General features: G+C 35.0%; 1 protein-coding gene across 1 annotated transcript in view; it reads right to left on the minus strand.

Moving 5' to 3' along the window:
- Positions 1 to 22,254, minus strand: part of LOC107193405 (nuclear factor erythroid 2-related factor 1) — a 203,242-nt gene that overhangs the window by 118,238 nt on the left and 62,750 nt on the right. The window contains exons 2-3 of the mRNA XM_015582846.1: positions 13,634 to 13,798; positions 2,730 to 2,805 (exon numbers count right to left, since the gene is read on the minus strand). Of these exons, the coding sequence (XP_015438332.1) occupies positions 2,730 to 2,805; positions 13,634 to 13,798 (241 nt within the window). The remainder of the gene's footprint in view (positions 1 to 2,729; positions 2,806 to 13,633; positions 13,799 to 22,254) is intronic.

A 22,254-nucleotide genomic window follows, 5' to 3' on the forward strand; every position in this document is an offset into this window, starting at 1 on the left:
TTCAAATCAGAAAAACTTGTCCTTGAACGAAGGATTCTTCTGTTCGTTCCATACCTTTTTTTTAATTGACCAAAAACGAGTGATTTTTTAGGTGAAAATCGCACTTTTTCAGGGAAACTTCCGCTATTTTGTTCCTAATCAATATTTCGAAAAACCCCACGTTCAAGGACAAGATTGGTTCTTCCATTACATAAATCTTACTGAATTTTTAATTTCAAATGAACCGTTACGAAGTTACAGTGATCACGGCAGACCACTTTTTATGAAGAGACATCCGGGAGATCGCTCACCATTTATTTACTAATAAATATTTTTAAATAAAAAAATTACCTTATAATCTAGAAACTGTAATCTTTGAAACACAAATACATATTTTGAAAAAGGTCTTATAGTTCTTGAGAAAAAAATTCCCAAAGAATATTCTTTTTTCGGCCTCCTGACTGAGCATGACCCCTTAATTGATACAAAAAAAACGCTAAGAAATTGATCTTCAAAGAATTAGGTATTACAGTGAAGTTGTTATACTTTTGTCCGGTACTGTACATAGACAGGCTGAATTTCATTCGAATAATGCATTCCAAAAGCGCACCGTCAAATGGGTTAGCACAGTCATTGTAGCAATTATTTATATACGTAGGTATTTGATAATAGAATAGGTATATTTCCCTGTATGTGTACAAAGTGTTCATCTTAACGGTAGGTACATACATACGATTGTTGAACAATCTAATTATCTGCCAAAAAAATGTATTACCTACATAGGTGCCTACTGTTATTAATAATTTTAATATTTTAAAAATTCTTTACATGAAATTATTTGAGCAATCTTTATATTAGAAAAGATCAGTTTTTCTACACGATTGGATTAATTATTCTGTTTTCTTCGTGTACAGAGTAAATAACTTTAAATACCTTCTACAAGTATTCGAAACATTTAATATTTCAAAATTAAAGAGTTAGCTATTTTCACGAAAATTTAGTATGAAACGAAATAATAAATATTTTTTAATAAACCCTGTACCTGAAATAATCAATTCATATTGTATAATCGAGTTATTTATGTAACTATCCCTAGGAAATTAGATAAGAAAAAATTATAAATTACCTATGTAAAACAATGAGTTACAAATAGAATAATGCCTCGATGAGTGCGACATACTCGGGTCCGCTTCAGTTTTTCAGCCCTTCATAAATTTGTTTTTTACCTGAAGCCGAGTCTCTGCATAGCTTCTGTTTACTCAGTTTTGATTGATTCCAGAGGAGGACCCCCCAGTGGTGGAAATAACACCGTTGCTCGTGATGCATTCATCGAGAAATCACTGTAGATGCAGGTTTTAAACTTTTATGGCATAGAGAAATAGGAGAAGGTTGCCGAATTTAGACGATCGCCTATGGGTTGGACCACTACTGTAACTTGCCATGCGGAAGCAATTTGCGCCGTATGATAAACAATACTATAGTATACTAATGTAGATAGTTAATGCAATCATTACTACCATATGTACACATACTGTCTACCATACGGCGTAAATTGCTTACACATGACAAGTTACAGTGGCCCAACCTAGGGAACGGTTCAAATTTGGCAACCATCCCCTAAGTGAGTGAGTACAACAGTGACATTTTTATATTGTTTTTAATTTCTCAAAAACGTTATTAAAGGCAACGCTCTTAAAGCTCATAAAACAGTATAGAATAATCTGAGTCTGCATGAACATCTACAATCTATTAATAAGCAACATTTATTATCCCATATAACTATTTTAGTGTCACCTTCTGGAGAAAATATGCTAAATCAAATAACATGTAAGGATTGTATATTACACTAAATAATGAATCATTCAATGAACAGTATAATAAGACAGTAAATTTTCTTCTAATTACCAAACTTTTTCTCCGCCGTAACTCGCTAGGTACTTACACAGGTACCTGTCAATGCTTAATTGACATAAAAATCCAAGAAAATGGTTAACGGGTGCATTTAACCAACCCGTTTATGGTAATTAGACTCGCGAAAGGTGCGGCCAGGCGCGGTCGAGTCTTTTGCTGCAGTGAACGTTGAAATTGGCTCTTACAAATTGCGGCATTAATTCGACACACTTCGAATACAAGGAGCTACTGCTTAACTATCGCTGCTTTTTATTGGCGTGTCAAACCGTGTAAAATATGTACGTGGCCTGTGTCTATCATGTTTGATTGCCTTCTTAAATAAGGGATTTAAACAGAAACGGGACGTTCATGCCGGTGCATAAACGTATTGCATCATGATAATTACGAATATCTGTTAGGCTTAAAATTAATAACTTCTGAAACATCGCCAGTTAAATTTACAAAAAAACTCGAAATAAAGATCCATAGGTATTTGTCGCGAAATATTTCTTGTGCATTTTGAAAGAATATTTTGTTATAAACAAATTGATTCTGCGAATTTTCACTTTGAAATATCATTCCTTATGCTGCATTTTTATGACAAGAAATTTTCTCGAATGATTTACGGTATTTAATGTTTACATTCACGAAGTAATTTAAATGAAATATATTTTTGCCATTACGCGATATAGAATATTATTTCAGAATGAAATAGTCCCAAATCATAAATGTTTTGACTTCATAGTTCTACAAATGAGTAATTTTGATTACCTTTCGAAGTACAGGAAACTTTGTGTGTACTTCCTGTATATTATGAAGTTAATGTTTTCAAAGTGTTCAAAGAGATTGTCAATACTTACCAGTTTCAAGATCGACGGTATAGGGAAGACCTGCCCATGGATCGTCTTCATTTGTTGTGAAGTCTTTTGAATCTTTCTGGAAATGAAGGTTCCGTTTATGAACAGTATGCTCAGAAATTATTACTAAGTGCGTTTTAAAGAAATGATAGTGAAAAGATAATTTTGTCAATTATGATTCACAACTAAACGATGGATTTAGTATATTTTGTTTACCTTGTGTTTGATCGTAAAACAACGTAAGATCTAAAACTTTGTATTTGTAGCTAATTAGAAGGACGTAGCTGCGATATTACTTTTCAAATATATAATTACTTTCCAATATTCTAGTTTAAATTATGGTATCAATATGAGAAAACAACATGACTGTTGCAATTAAATTAATTTCTTATTCCGTAGCCTATGACACTATCCATAAAACAGGTGTTTAGATCTGTCTTTTCCGTTATAAGTGAAATACCAAGCTTCAGAAGTGGTCGTAATTGAATGGCATCGTAAGTTTAAATTAATAATGTAATGACAATTATCTGGATTAATGACTAATTGTAACATCAAGTCATTATACCTTACCACAAATATTTCTTTCTTTAGTTTAAAAATTTTACAATTTCTGATGAGCTGATCAGAAACGAATGGCCATTTGAACATACTTACTAAGGTTCATTATTGTTCCCGTTATAATTACAAATTACGTAGAATATCTTCAATTTTTGACAACGATGAAGATTAGTGTTTGCATGGTCAAAATGATTTGGAGTGAACGGTATTTTCATCCCTCTGTACAAATTATACGGAATTATAACAGTATCGACACGAATGGCAGTCTGACGTTTATTTCGTGCTAACCTACAGACTCCTCTCGATTATAGTCCCGAAGTCGGGTCTGCGCCGGGACAATAATCGTATAGGAAGAAATGCTTCAGAGCCACGTAAATTTATTTTTTCCCTGAGCCCAAGCCTCAAAGTATGACAGATGCCCCCCCCCCCAGTGGTGGGGATAAGTGCCTGGACAATAATCGTGTAGTACAAGTCAGACGATAATCGAGAGAATTCTGTAATACATAACTAGACTAACTGTATATTCCGTATTTGGTCTCATCTAAAAATACTAACCAATTCAAATTGGTTCAATCATAAATAGCGACGAAAGCCCGCATCAGAGTTCAAGTTCGGCCAGAAATGAAGTCATTTTGAAAATTTGGCGATCACCTTCGACACCAAATCAAGACGCTTGCTCGTTGATAATGAAAGGACCAAGTCGCTCGCGTGACAATGGTCGGATTCAATTGGACGGCATTCGAGACCGTCAAGGTCGACGATCATAGAAATGTCATAATCAAGGGGTCCTAACAGCTACGCGAGAAAGGACCAAAGGGCGCTCATACGCTCGAGGCCATAGATCGGCCATGTCGGTGTTATATACAGAGCTGCAGTGAAATGAGTTTAATGAAAACAGCATTGTAGTCGATCATTAATCATAGCGACTCCTCTGATAGTGGATATCCAACCACTAGCTTCTCTCTCTTCCTACCCATTCTACCTGCCGCTTTTCATACCGTTCTACCCGTTGGTTCAGTCTCTTTTTCATTCTGCATGATGTATCGTTGTTGAGTGGTGCGTTACCCGAAGACTCGGGGGTTATGAATACAAAGTTCGATCAATCCTCTTGCGCTTCGATCGGACCAACTTCCACGAAACAAAATCAAATGTGCTGCGGTCACGCGCCAAGAACAATTCGTAACGAATAGGAACTACCAGTGTCTCGTGTTTCGGCTGTTCAATTCTAACGTAGATTCAGTTACTTTTCAGCTTAGTGGACACTACTAACGCAAACAGATAATACACGTGCCGAGAAAAAAATAAAAAGATTCAATCCAAATTTGTTTTACCTTGGTATTTTATACGTATGCTTATAATTACATCGGAAAATTGAATCCACGTGTCTTTTTTTTATTTTTATCTGTGTAATAAACAAAGCTGTAAAGACAAGGAACATGAAAACCTTGTATTATGAATTTGATGTTTTAATAATATTCTCTCTTCTTAAATGCGTCGCTGTTGGCATAAAATAGAGTCTTAACGACGCTAATATAATTATTGTTGAAGAAAATTTTCCACATTTGCCATATATATATATACATTAACTTTCTCGACTGGCAGCAGAATTCGAATCTGCATCGATTCCCACAAATAAATATGAATTCAATGAGCCACCGTGACTGTCGAATATGTTTTCGAAGTCACCAGGTTGGTGCCAGTCATGATTCCGCGAATAATTCGTAACCTAATTTTTTCGATTTCGCTTGGCGCCAATCTTGGTGCTTTAGACCCTGATTCAATTTCAACTCTTTTTAGTTTCTCATTTTTAATTTCGTTCCGTTTCGCGACAGAACAATAACAGAATACTGAATTGAAAATTTTTGAAAATCCTAATCTCACTCTTATGTTTCATTAAGGGGTCATGCTGTTAGAAATTTTCAAAAAATCGATTTTTCACTTTCTACATTTTCTTTAAGTACATCTCGAGAATATTCAGTGCAAGTTTCAAGGTAATCCAATTAAAAATGACAGAGTTACTGGCGTTAAAAAATGAACATTTTATATAAGTGTAAGCTTGACTTGAAACTTTAAACGCATTTTTCTCGAAACTACATTTTTCAAATCGGTGATCAATATTTCGCGAAAACTACTGTGTCAATTTACATGAAACCTTTTGCATCTTATTTAAAAACAGAAAAACTTGTCCTTGAACGAAGGACTTTTTTTTTCGTTCCATACCTTTTTTTTAATTGACTGAAAATGAGTGATTTTTTAGGTGTAAATCGCACTTTTTCAGGAAACTGTCCGCCATTTTGTTCCTAATCAAGATTTCGAAAAACCCCACGTTCAACGACAAGATTGGTTCTTCCATTACATAAATCTTACTGAATTTTTAATTTCAAATGAACCGTTACGAAGTTACAGTGATCACGGCAGACCACTTTTGGTGAAGAGACATCCGGGAGATCGCTCACCATTTATTTACTAATAAATATTTTTAAATAAAAAAATTACCTTATAATCTAGAAACTGCAATCTTTGAAACACAAGCACATTTTTTGAAAAAGGTCTTATAGTTTTCGAGAAAAAACTTCCCAAAGAACACTCTTTTTTCGGCCTCCTGACTGAGCATGACCCCTTAACACTAGAACTACCAAGTAACGATGATTAAAATGTTATAACGATCCATTTTCTCAGATATTTTGTAACTTTTATTACGATACGACATTAAAGAAATTTATTAATTTATAAATTTGTAAATTTTGCAAAGTTTGCCATGTTTATGGATCGATCGAAAAAAATATGCGTTTATCGTTGGTAGTTCTAGTGTTAAAGAGGAGTGTTACGGCATAGGATCATTCAATTCAGCAAGGATTTTATTGATAGGTACAAAAATAAAAAATTGTCTTATTTTTCTATAAAATGTACTTTCTTTCGCGTTATTTTAAGAAAAATTGAACAACAGTAGCACTGAAACGTCTGTACGTTCTACTACTTGAATTTATAAAATAACTAACAGAACTAAAGTTGCTCGAAAGTACTAATAGAGGACTTGTTATATTGTTTCTTCTCTTTTTAGAGAAGTGAACAAACAATTAACAGAACGGTAAACAATGCAAGCAATTTACACCTATAAGTAATGGTTATTAAATAAAACAAAGATACGCCGCCGGAAGACAGGAAGTCTACGCGCCCGAAACAATTTCGGAGCACGGTGTCACGAATCTGCCGCCATTTTGTCCTGAAATTTCATCCAACAGAAATGATCAGGGAAGAGAAGGAGGTTGAACTCACTTTGGTTCGCTGGGCGCGTTTTCAATTTCCAGGACCATCAATACGTCCCACGGAATCCCTCTGCCGTGCTGCTCCAATCTCTCTGGTTCTAGCCTCCCCTCTCTTTTTATTCGGTTTCCCCTCTCTCCCCAACGCTACCGCGGCCAACCAGCTTCCTTCTTCCTGCACCCTAACTCTCTTCCCTCGAATTTGGTCCATCGATGGCGCCCCTCGTGCCGGGAGATGTCTGTACATCTATCATTTCGGCGAATCCTCTGATGGCGATTGCGTCCCGCGAACAAATGAAAGCCGCCCCATTTTAATGGTTTTGATGAATACACTCTGGATGGCTGTTGCCGTGGAAAGGGACGAAATAGGTAAGCACCATCCCGTGTTGTTTCCGCAACCCTCCCCCTGGTACGAAGGATTACGCAATCGCGACTCCTCCTTGATCCCGATACTTCTATCCCCCTCGTCGACATTCTATTAAACCGATCGAAGAAAACTGTTTCTCGCTCGGAAAATCAGACGCTGTAATGGCACCTAAGGTAAGCGTGGGTATTACTGCGGATATTTATAAAACGAATAATATTTAATGTTGGAAAGTATATAAGTTCTTGAAGATTAATGATGAAATTATTTTAAACTTTATTGCAAATAATTATTAGTAAATATGTAGAGCAAAGTTGTTATTAATTCATTTATCGTAGTTTGAAATTAGTCAAGACGAAGCTTTGATTGATTTCCCAATATGACGGTTCTGAACGTCTACGTAATAAACATTTATATCTTTGTTATCAACAGTCATACACGTAATGTAGCGTTATTACTCCATCGAGTAAGAGTTATTTTTTCACAAAAACAGTACATCGTTCATTTACAATTTATTTTAAATTTTATTTTTCACCGCAGTATTGGGTGCACTACTTATTGTACACCACGTGCATTTACTACTGCGGAACAGGTGACAGCTAACCTAACCTATTTTCGATCGCATTTACTCACTTAAAAAATAAAGCTATAGAATTAATGTTATTGAAAAAAAATCAGAATAAAAAATGTTGAACTCCCCTTCAAAAGTTTATTATTATTTCTTTTATTATTAATGTACATATTGTAATAGGGAGTAATAATACTATAAATATCTAATAAATTAATACTTTCTGACAGAAAGTTTCTGTCTTGTATATAATATCACATTCTTCTTACAAATAAAATTAAATAATTTTTCTATTTACAGGATACAGGTATTTATACTAATATTTTGCTTAACACAAGTTCGCAGTAATACACGCGCAGCAATAGGTATTTCGTTAGTAACTGGCACACAGTAATACATGCATATCCGCAGTAATACCTGCAATGAGATGTGGATTTAATTTCTTTGATTTCTATTACATCCGTCTATTAGGTAGCCCGTTCTCATTTTTTTATGGAATTAATGTCATCCAATTTTCTTTAAAAACAAGAAGCAGGGACTTTCATTCATTTGAACGTTTTATCGAGCACTATTAAGTTAACCTGTCCCAAAAGTCCGCAGTAATACCCACACTTACCCTATTGGCTCGACGAACGTGGATCGTTTAAATCTTACGCCAGATCGAGAATTAAAAATTCGTGCCAGTCACGTGGCAGTCGTGAATGATTGTTTTATAATATAACGCAATGCTTACAGATCGTTGGAGTAAACGACGTGGTAAAATGTATTTATCATAGTAATTTGAATAAGTTTGTAGGAACTTGATCTCGAATTTATTGATATCACAATGATAACACGAATGATACTGAGATAATATTATGTAATGAGTTGTTCATATCGCGGGAATTATTAATTGTATGAATGAAGAAGTCAAACATGTTAATTGTAGTGATAATATCTGATGCATTTTAAACACATCTTCAACTTATTCTTTGTTGGTCATACCGAAATTTAATCATACTGTTTTACTTATACAGGGTGTAACAAAAATGTTGTCCGACCCGGAAATGGAACACTCGGGGGGTGAATTGGAACAAGTTTTTGTCCTTCCTTACAGAGATATTAACGAAAAACCCCGACCAATCAGAGTGCGAGTTTGCCAGCCGAGTTCCCGCGGCAGCGGTGGCTACGCGCTGCGATTTGTAGTCAACGCTACCGCGGGAACTCGGCTGGCAAACTCGCGCTCTGATTGGTCGGGGTTTTTCGTTAATATCTCGGTAACGAAGCCTCAGATTACATTGTTGCTAAGGAAAAACTTGTTCCAATTCATCCCCCGAGTGACTGTATATAAAAAAGAATTTCGGAAAGTAATGTTTTCCAATTTAAATATATGTATATACATATATCGTAGAGGCCTGAATATAAAAAAAAAACTCAGATTTTTATTAGTGAGTCCCGTTCAATTTGTGGATTAGACACCTAGTAATTTACTATATATACCCTTACGAGCAAACTCGGCTTCCGCTAGGGGAAAAAGTGATGTAAGGGAAAGACCTCCTATCACTTGGTTTCGGAGTTATTGAAACTTATGCGAAATTAACATTCGGTTTAACGTTTATTTCAGTATTTGAAATGAATTTTGCTAAATGGTAGGAAGCTCTTTTCTTACGCCACTTTTTCCCCCTAACGGAAGCCGAGTTTGCTCGTGGGTGTACGTATGCGACAGATTAGTGGTGATATGATTTCGCCCTGTTACTTTATTCCTGTGTTTTCCAAATAACGAGCAATGTACTGTATTATGAAGCAAGTTTCCGTCTTTATTCAAACAAAAAATGAGTACGTTTCTAGATCTTGTATGGAGTAAGCTATACCTGGTCAGAGCACACTGAAAATTAAGCACCGAAACAACGGTTGTCGATACGTAGGAGAAGATGTTAGAGGATACATAGGACAAGTGACTGGATTTCCTATTGTTCTTGGTTGTTCGCGAACCACACCGTGGATCAATGTGTCCGGTTTCGATCGGGATCGACGATCTTCCCCGTATTATTGAACGTTCGAGGGCGGCGATGTGCCTTCACAAAGGTGGAACCCGCTGGAACAATGCGATCTTCGAAGAGGAAGAACCGAAGAGACGGAGCAAGTAGATAGCGATGCGGAAAAAGAAGGAAGGAGCATACCAACTACCGAAGGTCGTGAGAAGAACGGAGAAACTAAGAGAAGAGAAAGAACGTCGAGAAGTCTGATGGGCTACCCGCCCAGAACGTCGATGCAACGTCATTGTCGGTGACCATAGTATAGATGAGCTCTCGTAGCCTCGAATCTTCTGGATACTTAAATGCTCTTCGTGCCCATCGACCGAAACGCTCCAAGGACGTAGGAAATCGACGTTGAAAAAGTGGCGTCGTAGAATGGAAAATGAATAAAATCAATCGCCCCAAATGCAGACGCGATTCTTCACTCTTTGCAGACCACGCGTCGCTGAATGCTACACGTACCATAACCTCTCGCTTCAGTGAATTGTAATTGGATTAAAATTTCTTCGTCTACAACCACTTGGCGATGGATTATAAGAAGCAAAATATTTTGTAAAAGTTTCTCATAACAATGGTGACCACTATTAATATTGATGGTTCTATTATTTTATGTTGAATGCTTTTTCTTAGGCCTGCTGTTACGGATCTCGTTATGAAATTAGTTTTCACGTATACACATGTAGAAGATTACTGACAATCAATTACAGTTAAACGTCGATTATCGGAAACGTTAATTATTCAAACTACCGATGACTGGAAGACAATCAATACGAATGTTTTGTAGTGTGCAACGCTTTAATTGGTAATGCAATCTATAAAATATTAAGATTTTAATTGTGATAATACTCAGGAATGCTTACAAGTACGTAAAGATAATCCAGAATATAAAATTATGAACGAAGATAACGCTCTTTCATCTAGTTTTATTGCAGAAAATAGTGATATGGATTGAAGAAACGACGGAACCATAAAAATAGTACGATTTCTATTATCTAACCGTTCTGTGACACTTTATGTGACTTTGGTCCTCCAGGACAAATTATCTGAAAAACCGTTTATCCGAATGAATTTGTCCGGATAATTAGTATTGTGGTATTGCGAAGCATAGAATAGACAATGAAAAGGGAAGCAAAAAGGCTGGTACGGAAGAATGTGATAAGAATCGAAGATTTTAAAGAATCCCCACGCAGGAGGAATTAAGAGAAAGACAAGATCAGGAGCCGATAGTTGGAGGTTTAAAGCACCGCTCGAGATCCTATCCAAAAGCGCGTGGGATGGTTCCTTCTAGCCTAATCTTTTTGGTGTCTACCGAACATGGCTCCCACGAGTTCTGCAGGATTATACCTTTGACTGATCTATGTTTGACCGATTACCACACTGGGAGCCACATGCGGAGGCTTGATAAGAATTAAAAGACGCTCACATTCGGTAGGTCAAGTCTGACTTGGAGAACTTCTTTAATTAAATCAATGACATTTTTATTATGACAGTAGAAAAGAATTTTATAAATATATAGCTGTAACTTTTCATAAAGTGTAGTGATCAAATGTCTTGCAACCCCCCACCCCCCTCTCTCTCTCTCTCTCTCTTGGTCTATAACAAACAAGTCAATTTTCGTTTAGGTACACAGAAAATCATTCATCCATGTTTCTACGAATGTTTTCTATAGCAGAAAACTCTGAATATTTTCGGAAGATCTAATTACAAAATTATTGAAATAGATGTATATATCGTTACTTATTTTCAGCAGTACCTAATGGTAAGAAGTTTTCATTGTAAGAATCTATTTTATTATCCAAACAGTCTTTCTTTTGTATGCACATACTCTATTGAAATATAACTACATAAACAATATTCAGGAGTCATTTTACAAGTTACGTTCAAACTGAACGCAAATTGTATAAGTAAAAGTCAATTTTTATAGAGGGTGGAGTACGTGTTTGGAGCCACTTCGATTACTTCGTAAGCAATGATTTTAGTGGGAAATGTTTGATAAAAGTGAAATATTAGATAAAAGTTGAATGATTTCGAGGACAACATAATTTGACCTGATTAGTTTTTTTTGTAAGTGGATGTGTAGAAGACCTATGAAGATCAAATCTTGTTTTTTCTTAAATGGAATTATATACATTTAAGATACTATTATATGTATAAAGTAGCAACATTTGTTTTCTAATTGGTATAAGATATTTCTTGTATAGAAGTATTTTTTTTCATATCATTTTACAATAACAGTTATTTATTTATACTCAAAATGTGTATTAACTGGAAGAAACGGAAAAAATTATTTATGAGACGACATAATGCGTGTATTTGATAGGCATAGTCTGTAGAATTCTTATACGGATCCGAACAGAGACGGCCGAGAGATTGTAAAGAGATAGCCACCCCGAGTGCCGAATTCTTCTGTTGGTCAAGCGAGTGGCGTCACCTTTGTTTAATGCCTCACCGTCGACTTCACGAATCGATATTGATCTATCGACACGGATCGCTTGCTTCTCATGGTCATATCTGCCAGAGTATTAATATGATCAAATCGTGACTTTTTTCTTTCCTCGCTGTTTCCGACGAACGAAAGTTCCAATTCTCACCAGGGTAAAGAATGAAGAATATTCTGCTACGAAATAATTCAAGCATGGGACGTGCCCGTGTAGCGACACACTTCTAGTGTTACCAGTGCAAAGGGGGTACACACTAGTGATGGGCACCATCGACTGAAAACTATCGACTAAGTCGATAGTAACCAACGACTACTTTCAGTCGACTAAATTTAGTCGCTTGAACTATCGAGCTATTGATCGCTATTGACTGGATCTTGATTACTTTCCTCGCGATGTTAACTGTATAAGTGATTAAGTACCATATGTCTTAAATATTTTGCCACCACTCATTTCTTGAATATAAGAAAATATTATTCATTACTCGCTGCTACGTCCTTTAGGTCTATTTCGACCGAATCACGTTTTCGTTTCTTTAATGTTGTTACGATTTTATACACTATTTTTACTCAATTTTAATCTACTCTCTTTAAGAATGTTCTTAGATCTGCGAAATGTGTACGGAAATTGTTTTTGACTGCGTGTTTATTGGAATGAGGACAATAGCAGACCCAATTTCGTTTCAATATCCCCGGATAAAAGTCAAAGCTTTTGTGTATTTTTTCAAAAAATTCGACACGGTATTGAAAGTTTACGAACGGAGTTCATGGGAGATATAGGTACATATCAGGTTGTTGCACATGAAATGATCGTCTTATTACTAACATTTCGCAGATCTAAGAACATTCCTAAAGAGAGACGATTAAAATTGTGTAAAAATAGTGTTATCTATATTGCATATGATGTTACCTGTATTACACATTATACGAATTCTATTACATAATCATAATAAGATTGAGTAAACTGCATACACGTTGTTCATTGAAATATAAGTGTTAAATTCATGTTATCATTAAATAATTATTACATATACTGAATTTGAAAATGACTCTTCAAAGACACCTCTAGCTTGTCATCGCTAAATAGTATTTTTTAGCAGAAACTTATTTTTATAAAGTTTATTTATAAATTTGGCTTAAGTGTCGATTTTTCAATGCATGTGGAGAAAATGGCCGAATCTTACTGAAATTGATTCACTATCTTAATTAACTTTAACTCTTAACATAGTTGATTTCATTGTTAAGTTAGGTAGTACATACCTTGAAACAAGTGAGAATATGCTGTGCAATTTTTCAACAATTAAAGCAGCTATGACAATAATTTTCATTCATAAAAGTTACGTCAAATATACCTATCAGAAAAATTGCTCATTTCATGTGCAATAACCTTTTCAAATAAATTTCGTGTAATTCATTCAATATAGATACAGAAAGATTGAATGTCAGAGCAATCTGTATAATTTATGTAATTCTAATGGGACTTGGCAGAGGAAAACGCCGTAATCTACTTACGGCATGTGAAAGCAGAAAGTAGCTGACACTCGATAAACAATACGTTATTAATTGCTAATTACAGTGTGTACACGGGGGAAAGCGTCGCAGACACCGAAGTCATTTTTCGAACTGAATTATAGCCAAGGATTGGTTCCCGTTAGAAAACGACAGTGAAAAGAATAATAGGAGTGGATCCAATTTTACAAACCTTCTCGTTGTTCGCATTGATCGCTTCCAGAGTTTTCAGTTTCTCAATGTCATCCTCGGTTTCTTTCTCCGACGTGGACGCTTTTTTCGTGGTGGCAGTTGGTTCCACCAATGTGAATCCGAGATCGACATCTTGCTTCCAGAGCACCTCGATTAAATCCATATCCTGGAAACATGAATTTTTGTATGAAACTTCCAATTAATTACAAACTTCATATAACGTAGCACAGGTTAAGCATGATCATAGTAATACAGTCAGCCCTTGAACAACGCGATAATTGGGACGCCGAAAATCTTTTGACACCCAAAAATTTAACTAAAATAGCTTACTATTAACAGGAAGCCTTGTTTTGTGTGTTATCTGTATCCCCGGGGATCGTTTTATACCTACTGATAGTAAATACGGCGAACATTAAAAAGCATTTCAGTTATTACATTTTATTTAAATAAAGACAGCTTTGACGCGTTGTTTTTGTTTCATACTGATAGAGCATTGTTGTAATTAAAATAAAGAAACAATAATATAGCATATGGGTAAAATGATTCCTGGGATCATATGACCCTAAACACCCAACTCACATTCAGTGGTTGAATATAACCTCAACTTATTACATGCGGTAACGGAACATTAATTAACTTATTATTGAATTGTGGTTAAATCTGCGCAAGAAGCAGCTGTCACATTAAACCGCTTATGACAAAAGTTACACAACATTGAAAAAGACCTTATCTTAGATAAATTGCAGTAATTCTAAATTTTTCTTGTAGACAACACACAGAGTACTGATATTCACATGGCACTTCGAGCAACAAGTGACGTGCGGGGAGAACTATTGTAGAACGACATTACGATATAGCACCACTAATAGCCACATGGCAGCCAGGAATCATTTTACCCCGAGGTATCGTTTTACACACCTTTCCCGTACTGTATTCTTGCAATAAAATAAGCCGAAGACAAGAAAATCTTATTTTCACCGAATTGATATATTTGCCGAATTATTACACCGTACGTTCAGATGTTGCAACAGCGAGTAAGAGTTCCTAAAATTTTCATTATGTAACGTTGAATACTGTAATTTATATACTATCGACAAACAGTTTATTGTACACTAATTTCCTTTATTCGTTCGTTGCCTCTCCTCTATTCGTATAAGTTAATAAGTTCTGGTTTCGATCGTTGTTCAGAGTCAGTAATCACGGCCCATGAGAGACATTTTTGTTGCGGCCGAGATGTCCCTCGTAGGGAGTTTCATCGACGAGTGTGTACAAAAGTGCATGATTAATGATGGTCGAGTATCGATGCATCTCGAAATAGAGGAGATCGAAAGGAGAAGAAAGAACCTGGGAAAAGGGATCAATCACATGACGGGGCAAAATCGTCGGGGCAGCTGGCCCGTAGCTTTTAATTGAGCCAATTTCGCCGAGTTCGTATTCAGCCTCGTTAACTAATCTACAGATTTTCTTCGCTAATTTAAATTTTGGTGTTATTACGAGGCATGCATCAGGTATAACGGTGATGTACGCGACGAGCGTAATTTTTCAGATTTCGCGAATAACTTAACTGTGACATTTTTTGACAATATTTTTTTATAAAACTGAGAAATGAAAAGAAACGTAGGTGTCGGGACAAGAATCTAGTAGGTATAATAAACTACATAGTTGGTTATCTTTACACAGTCCTAAAAAGACGCAATCGAAGATAATATAAAATTTCTCTTATTAACACTAGAAATATATAAAATCTATAGTAAATAAAAAATATAACTTTCGAGTAGCAACTTAATGTGTCAGTAATAATTGTGAAACAAGAAGTCTGAAAGCCGCTATTTTAACGGCTTTGGTAAGTAGTTCCAGTGTTAAATAGATTATACTATTGCATTTTTCAAATCTGTATATGCTATAACATTAACCCTTTAATTTCTAGTGTTGCACCGATGCAACACCCATTTTAAAAGTGCGTCAAAGTCTGTCGCCGATTAATATCTAATTTTTGCTATCTAACTTCTGTCAGCGAGGATCCGTAGTTTCATAGATGTGAAGTAGATTTCAACATTTTCAATTGAGAAATTCACCTATTCTGTCCAACAATATGTACATAAAAAAAAGAAGAACAGATCGGTTTAATATTGATACTTTTGACTTAACAATACACAACAAGATATAACATACATATGTATATGTACGTATATCAGTCTCATAATTTTGAAATAACGATTTAAGAGTCTGGGCGTTAAAGGGTTAAAAGAAATATATTTCAAGTAACTGGTTATCATGAAACTTTTTAACCATCAAAGTTTCAGTTCTCACTCAAGTTTCTTAATTAAGATTCTAACTCTATTGGACTTTAACAATTTATAAAAACCAGCATAAAACACCAATTTGAGAATTATTTCCTGTTGCATGAGAAATACAGTCATTTAAAAACACAACGAAAAAAAGAAATGTTCATGTTAACAGTTTAATACAAGTTTATGTACTAATTTAAACATATTAATATTATACCAGAGCAAGTCTATATAGATACGCCGGCCGATGCTACAGCTCAATTAGAACAGAATTATTAAAAATTCTGTAAATTTTCGAGAATATGATTACAAAAGTCAAGTATGGTAAGTTATACCTATCTGCACATTTCGATAAATAATGTAATACATTCTATAACAGAGAAGAAATTAGAATATGTAGTCAATCAAATCAGATTGACATATAGAAAAGTAGAAAAATCAGTCGAAAATTAGCCACGTGCCAGTATAATTGGTCGACACGTTACTAATTTGCCATCGTTATTTTATTTTACATTTCTAGAAACAAGTAATAAATAATGTGTTTACAGAGCACATATGCGCATAAAGTGGCTATACATACAGCAAACAGCGACTGCATACAGTATCGCAGCAGCAACGGGTATGATTTTTGTGTTGCATTCATGATAAAAGGACAATGTATCTACATAATGACGTCGCACGTTCACGAGGCAAGTCGAAAGTCTCGTTACAATTTTCATAAGAAACATCTGGCGAGTAACATCAAACTTGACGAATACTTGTATAATGATTGAATGGATAATTGAATCAGAAAACGATTAGATTTGTCGATTACATACGTTGGAATAAATGAACAGAATAAACCGTGGCTTGTCTATTAATGAATAATTCTTCTTTATTTATTTTACGTATTTTTGTATAACATAAGACGTGCTATTATAAATGAAAAAAGAAGTATGCATAGAAATTGTAATATCTGTTAAAAAATGTAAACTAATCTAATAGTCTCAATTTATACACAATAATAAGAAAATGTTATACAGATTTGAATAGCTGAGTGTTTACGTAATAAATAATATTCAGTAAAATTTTGTTTAATCCAACAACTATATTCCGGATTAGTGCTAGCAGAGTTATCCCCATCATTTTTTTATCTTATTGCTGAAAACATTTTTGCCGCATGAGAAAATTAAACCTGCCATCTTTTTTATCAGAGGTTTTTACAGATGCTATTTTCACTGTACCACTAAGCATCTTCAAATTATTTGATTGCAGCTATAGTAATACATATGTAGAAACAATGGATTTCGATACGCATAACATTAAATTTTATATAAATATGACACTCTTTTAAATTATGGAAAATAATCTTCAAGAACGAGCTCCTTTAAGCCAACCCATCAAGAATTATTTTGAATTGCTCAGATTTTACATTCCCATTGAATTTTTTTAAACAGCCATTTTTTCCGCCTTCTTGTGCTAATACAAACTTTACTGTATAATACTCTAAAATAAACTAATTTTTACGTATCATAAACGGTATTAAAACAGAATACATATGTCTGAATTTCTTTTTGGCACCCATTGCAGACAAGACTGTTAATTTGATAGTAGCTTTTCTTCGCTTGACTGACTTTGATGGTTTTACATTACTATTCTTACTTCATATTCTAATTATTTTAGTATCTGTGAAACGATTTTTCATTCAAGTAGCAACAATTATTTTTAAAACAGTAACGAGAAAAAGCTTTCGGACAATAAAGTTCAATGATAAACTGGAATCTCGTGGAACAGCCGATTTTCGTTCTACAAGCAGCTTGTTAAGTTACAAAATCAAGATGATCAATATTTACATTTACATTCTCACAATGTCGTCCTGTTATCATCATTGTCTATCACCAGTGGTAAGTTAACACTAGAACTACCGACGATAAACGCATATTTGCTTCGCCCGGTGGATAAACGTGAGAAACATTTGAAAATTTTGAAACTTTGAAATTGACTAATTTCTTCACTTTCATATCGTAATAAAAGGTGCAAAAGATCTGACAAATTTTATTGTCATAACATTTTAATCGTCGTTGTAAAAGTGTGTTGACAAGTCATTTTGACTAACTTGGTAGTTCTATTGTTAAAACCCCTTGCCATACGAATTCTTTTAAAACTTCACTCTCAAGATTTTACTTTCTCCTTAATATTTTCCCATATACGAAAGGAATTCTGTTATTACGACAAGTGTTAAATTTATTCTAAATCTTAAATATTAATATCAGCGAAACAGTATTTCACGACGACTCAAAGAAACAGAATAATAATCTTTACTAAATTCAGTTTGGTAATGTTAAATGATAGGGATGAAACGTACGATGCAACAAACGCACCGAACATTCTACATGTCCGTTCTCACTGTAACAGATCGCGCTACTGGGTACAACTATTTATTTGCCCCATGTACGAGTAATTTCATAGAGATCAATCTCAGGAATCGGTTAACGTGCGTATGGGGTAAAGACAGGGTCGACTGGCGCGGGCAGTCATTAATCTCTGAGCATCGTTATCGGTGATCGCAAAATTTTAACACGGTGCATCGGGACACCGGGGGTAACAGATATGTTTCTGCATCACGCTCGATCACGGACGCGCCTTTGAAAATTACTTCACCGAGCGTGTAATTTGATGCGGCGAACTGAACGAGAAAGAAATGGAGGACGCGCTGAGAAGGAGAGACAGCGTGGGTGTGCATACGAGCGGCGGCCATATTGGAGAGACACAGCGGGATATCTGCCGCGCCCACAGCTGGGCTACGCTCTTTTTTAGCTCCGCTCCGCTTCGAGTTGGGCCACGGTGTTTCACCTGGCACCGTTGCATTCGCTCCAATGATATCGACGCATTTCATTTTTATTCGATTAGCCACAAGGTAAGATAAAGCTGAGAAACACCAACTGGGTAAAACGGAACGAGCAGCTTTCCACCCGGCACTTACTTTCCTGATCTTCTTTAGTCGTTATTATACCTACAGTGTGGTGGTCACCGTAGCATTTCGCAAAATTAAAGACAATGGTGCAGGGACCGATCAACTCGAGAAATGACAATTTTTCAGGAACTAAAAGAAATATCCCTGCAAATTGAAAACTCAAGTTTTTTTTTTCTATTTACAGTAAAAGCTCCGTGAGAGTTTGAAACTCCGGACCGATTCGAAACCTTCACGGTACAATGTGAATCGTTTCAACACCTCACAAATCTGCTTTTTGCCCGAAGCTCGAACCTGGGCAATACAGTATGCGTTTGACAGGTTCCATCATCCCCCCCCTCCCCAGTGGTGGGGATAAAGTAGAAACTCTCATGAGGAACTTTCTACCCAATTCTCATGAAGCCTTTACTATATTTGTGTATAGTTTATTATACTTCATGATCATTAGGTACTTATGGGGGGAGCGACAAAAGTCAGTCATTTACATGAGACAATAAATTAAAAAAAATACATTAGTTTCAAAGGAAGATTAAAAACCTAATATTAATAATGTTACCATATTCGAAGAATGTGTTGATAATGAGTAATATGAAACTGTTACGAATTTTTGACAATCTTACAATAACGAACAATACCTTAAAATCACAAACACGAGTACTAATTTAAAAGAACATTTGAACGAATTGCAGATTCATTCTTTTGAACTGAACACGTATTATTCTACCGTTTTCGTTCCAAAATTATTCCAAGGATAATATAAATCATAATTCTTCATTTAAATAACAGATCAATTTTTGCAATCGGACTGTTTCCTATTTTTAGCTATGACGATAAACCACTTGCGTTTGTAAGACACTTATACCACTTTTTGTATTTCAATAAATTTGTGTACGTAATACATAATTTAGGATATTTTATAGTTTATTCGTTACATACGTTAAATACATTAAATGCAATACAGTTACTAAATAATTTGTCATGGTTAAATATTTCAATCACAATTTCTCGAGGAAAGAAATTTTATTCTGTATTTCTCGAGACACTTCTTGACAATAATATATATCCTTAAATTTAATTTGATTTTGTTGCAAATGGATATTTAAAACAGCGCTGCCCAAAACATATTTTGGTTGAAAATTCTGTATGGAACAAATTAAAAACCCTAAAAAATGCTAAAAATACGTAATTCCTTATTGAAATTTTGCAGCGACTAGATTTATATTTTTATAGTAACAATATATAAATATTAGTATTTTCCTTCAAATTTTTCTGATTTTTTCAGATCTTTTAGGGTTTCTGATTTTTTCCAACTACAACCTAACCTAAACCTAACTCACGCACATCACTCCTTCGGGAACCTTCGCCCGTGCATTCGGCACGGCTTACCATCTCGATCCCGCTACAGATTACAAGGAGGCTGCGGGAAACCCAGCTCCCCTAATGTGAGACAACTTCGCGAGGCCAGGTCTCGAGGTAAACCTCACCGTGTATGGCCTGTTTAATATCGGTCGTCTCTTCGATCAAAGACGGTGTCTCGCGTACAAATTTCGAAAGTTCGAAGTAGAACAACAATGTCCATACCAATATCTCGTGTTTTATCTTGATTGGTTATCTCGGAAAACATTTCCGCGCTCGATTGTTTCTTCGGCTCGGCATAACAGGTGCGACTATCTTGCCGATCGTGAATCGATCCGTCTTCCTAACAGAAACGATTTTGCTTCTGCGGGACACGAGCCGATGACTATACGTTTTGTAACTCACTGCATCGAATGTCGATCATACAATACCGGGATAATGTAATTAGTCCCCATTGTCAGCGATGACAACAAATAAAGTCCACTTTTCGTATAATAGAACATTGCTCTCGCAGAAAGCGATTGTTTTTTTGTGAAATTCAATCGGTTATCGAAACAACTGTCTCAAGTATTTGAATAAATCTGCGTAACTTTCACAGACACATGAATTAAGAACTCTTCCAATGGACTTGAAAACCAGCAAAAACTGGATGAAAAGAATTTCAACAGAACAGAATTTTTCTGCCTGCCTGTTAATAACAATTTTGTGTGCATTGTGTGTTTCCTTCGACGTACGAATTACTTTTAAAAAATGGGTAATAATTAAAGATACGTTCCATTAAAATTTCAACAATTATTTTTCATCGCTTTATAATAAGGAATTTATATCATTCTCTAAGGTGGGTGAGTTTCTTCGAGAAATGATGTCACATTCTAATTTATCATCAGACGATTTTGAAAGAGTACTGAATGCTGAGTATCTAACTATTGGAGTACATAGGTCCAAAAACTAAAGATTAGTAAGACATTCTTCAGTGAACTATGATGAACTTTCGTGAATGTAAAATTTGCACACTTGCAGCTGATCTCCGAACTTGACGTCACTTTTACATACTTTCTTTGGGGACCTTGAAAAAACGAAGTTAACCGTGCGCTACCAACGACACCCGAAGGTATGAAAAATCATATCATTAAAGTATGTAGTGCTGTGGCTCAAAAAATAATTATGTAAACATGTGTCATTTGCACTTATTGAACGACTATGCACTTGTATTGATTCAGTTATTGTAATAGGCAATATTTTGAGCATTACTTACACATTACTGACACAGCATCAAGCTTTTGGACCTATATACCCTAATAATTTTTTATTCAGCGTTTCACATTCTTTCCAATTTGACACATTATGATATAAAAACTCAACGTGTTGTTCATATTTCGATAAAAAAGAAAAATAGCAAAAAACTAATTATTACATTATCTGCCCTCCTTGATGCCTTACAACTTTTGTTTGAAAATTTTTTTCATATAATAAACCGTTTATAAGTAAAGTATGTAGTAGTGTTGGGATAATCACCCTATTTATTTTAGTACTAGAGAATTCATACTGTAGGACTACTGATCGATAAGATGAAAATAAAAATGAGGGCTTAAGACGCGATAAAATGGTACGTCAAACATTAATTAATGTTCTAAAGAAATAATTGGAAATTACTCAAGAAATTTAACGCACTTCAACTATTAGAGGACCATTTTATCCTCGACAGTGCCATGACTACCGACTGTTTCTAATCTTTATTTTATTGCCAGTCTGCATACTTGTTTCAGTTTCACTAATTACTTTTTAATATGTATAGCTTCACTCAATCCACAAAAATTCGGGACAGTTTTTCAATTTTACAAATAATCGTTATAGATAAACGTTAAAGACTTTCTAATGTACATTTCTTTTTAGTTTATGTTATCAGTTACCTTTTTACTAAAAGTATAAGGCTTTTTAAATATATGTACATATTTCATTGGAGAGAATTATGACAAATCCAATAACTACTTTGTTTGAACATAGATTTTATGCATAGTATTTCTTTTT

Source organism: Dufourea novaeangliae, unplaced genomic scaffold (assembly GCF_001272555.1).
Source record: "Dufourea novaeangliae isolate 0120121106 unplaced genomic scaffold, ASM127255v1 scaffold22, whole genome shotgun sequence".
NCBI lineage: Eukaryota > Metazoa > Arthropoda > Insecta > Hymenoptera > Halictidae > Dufourea > Dufourea novaeangliae.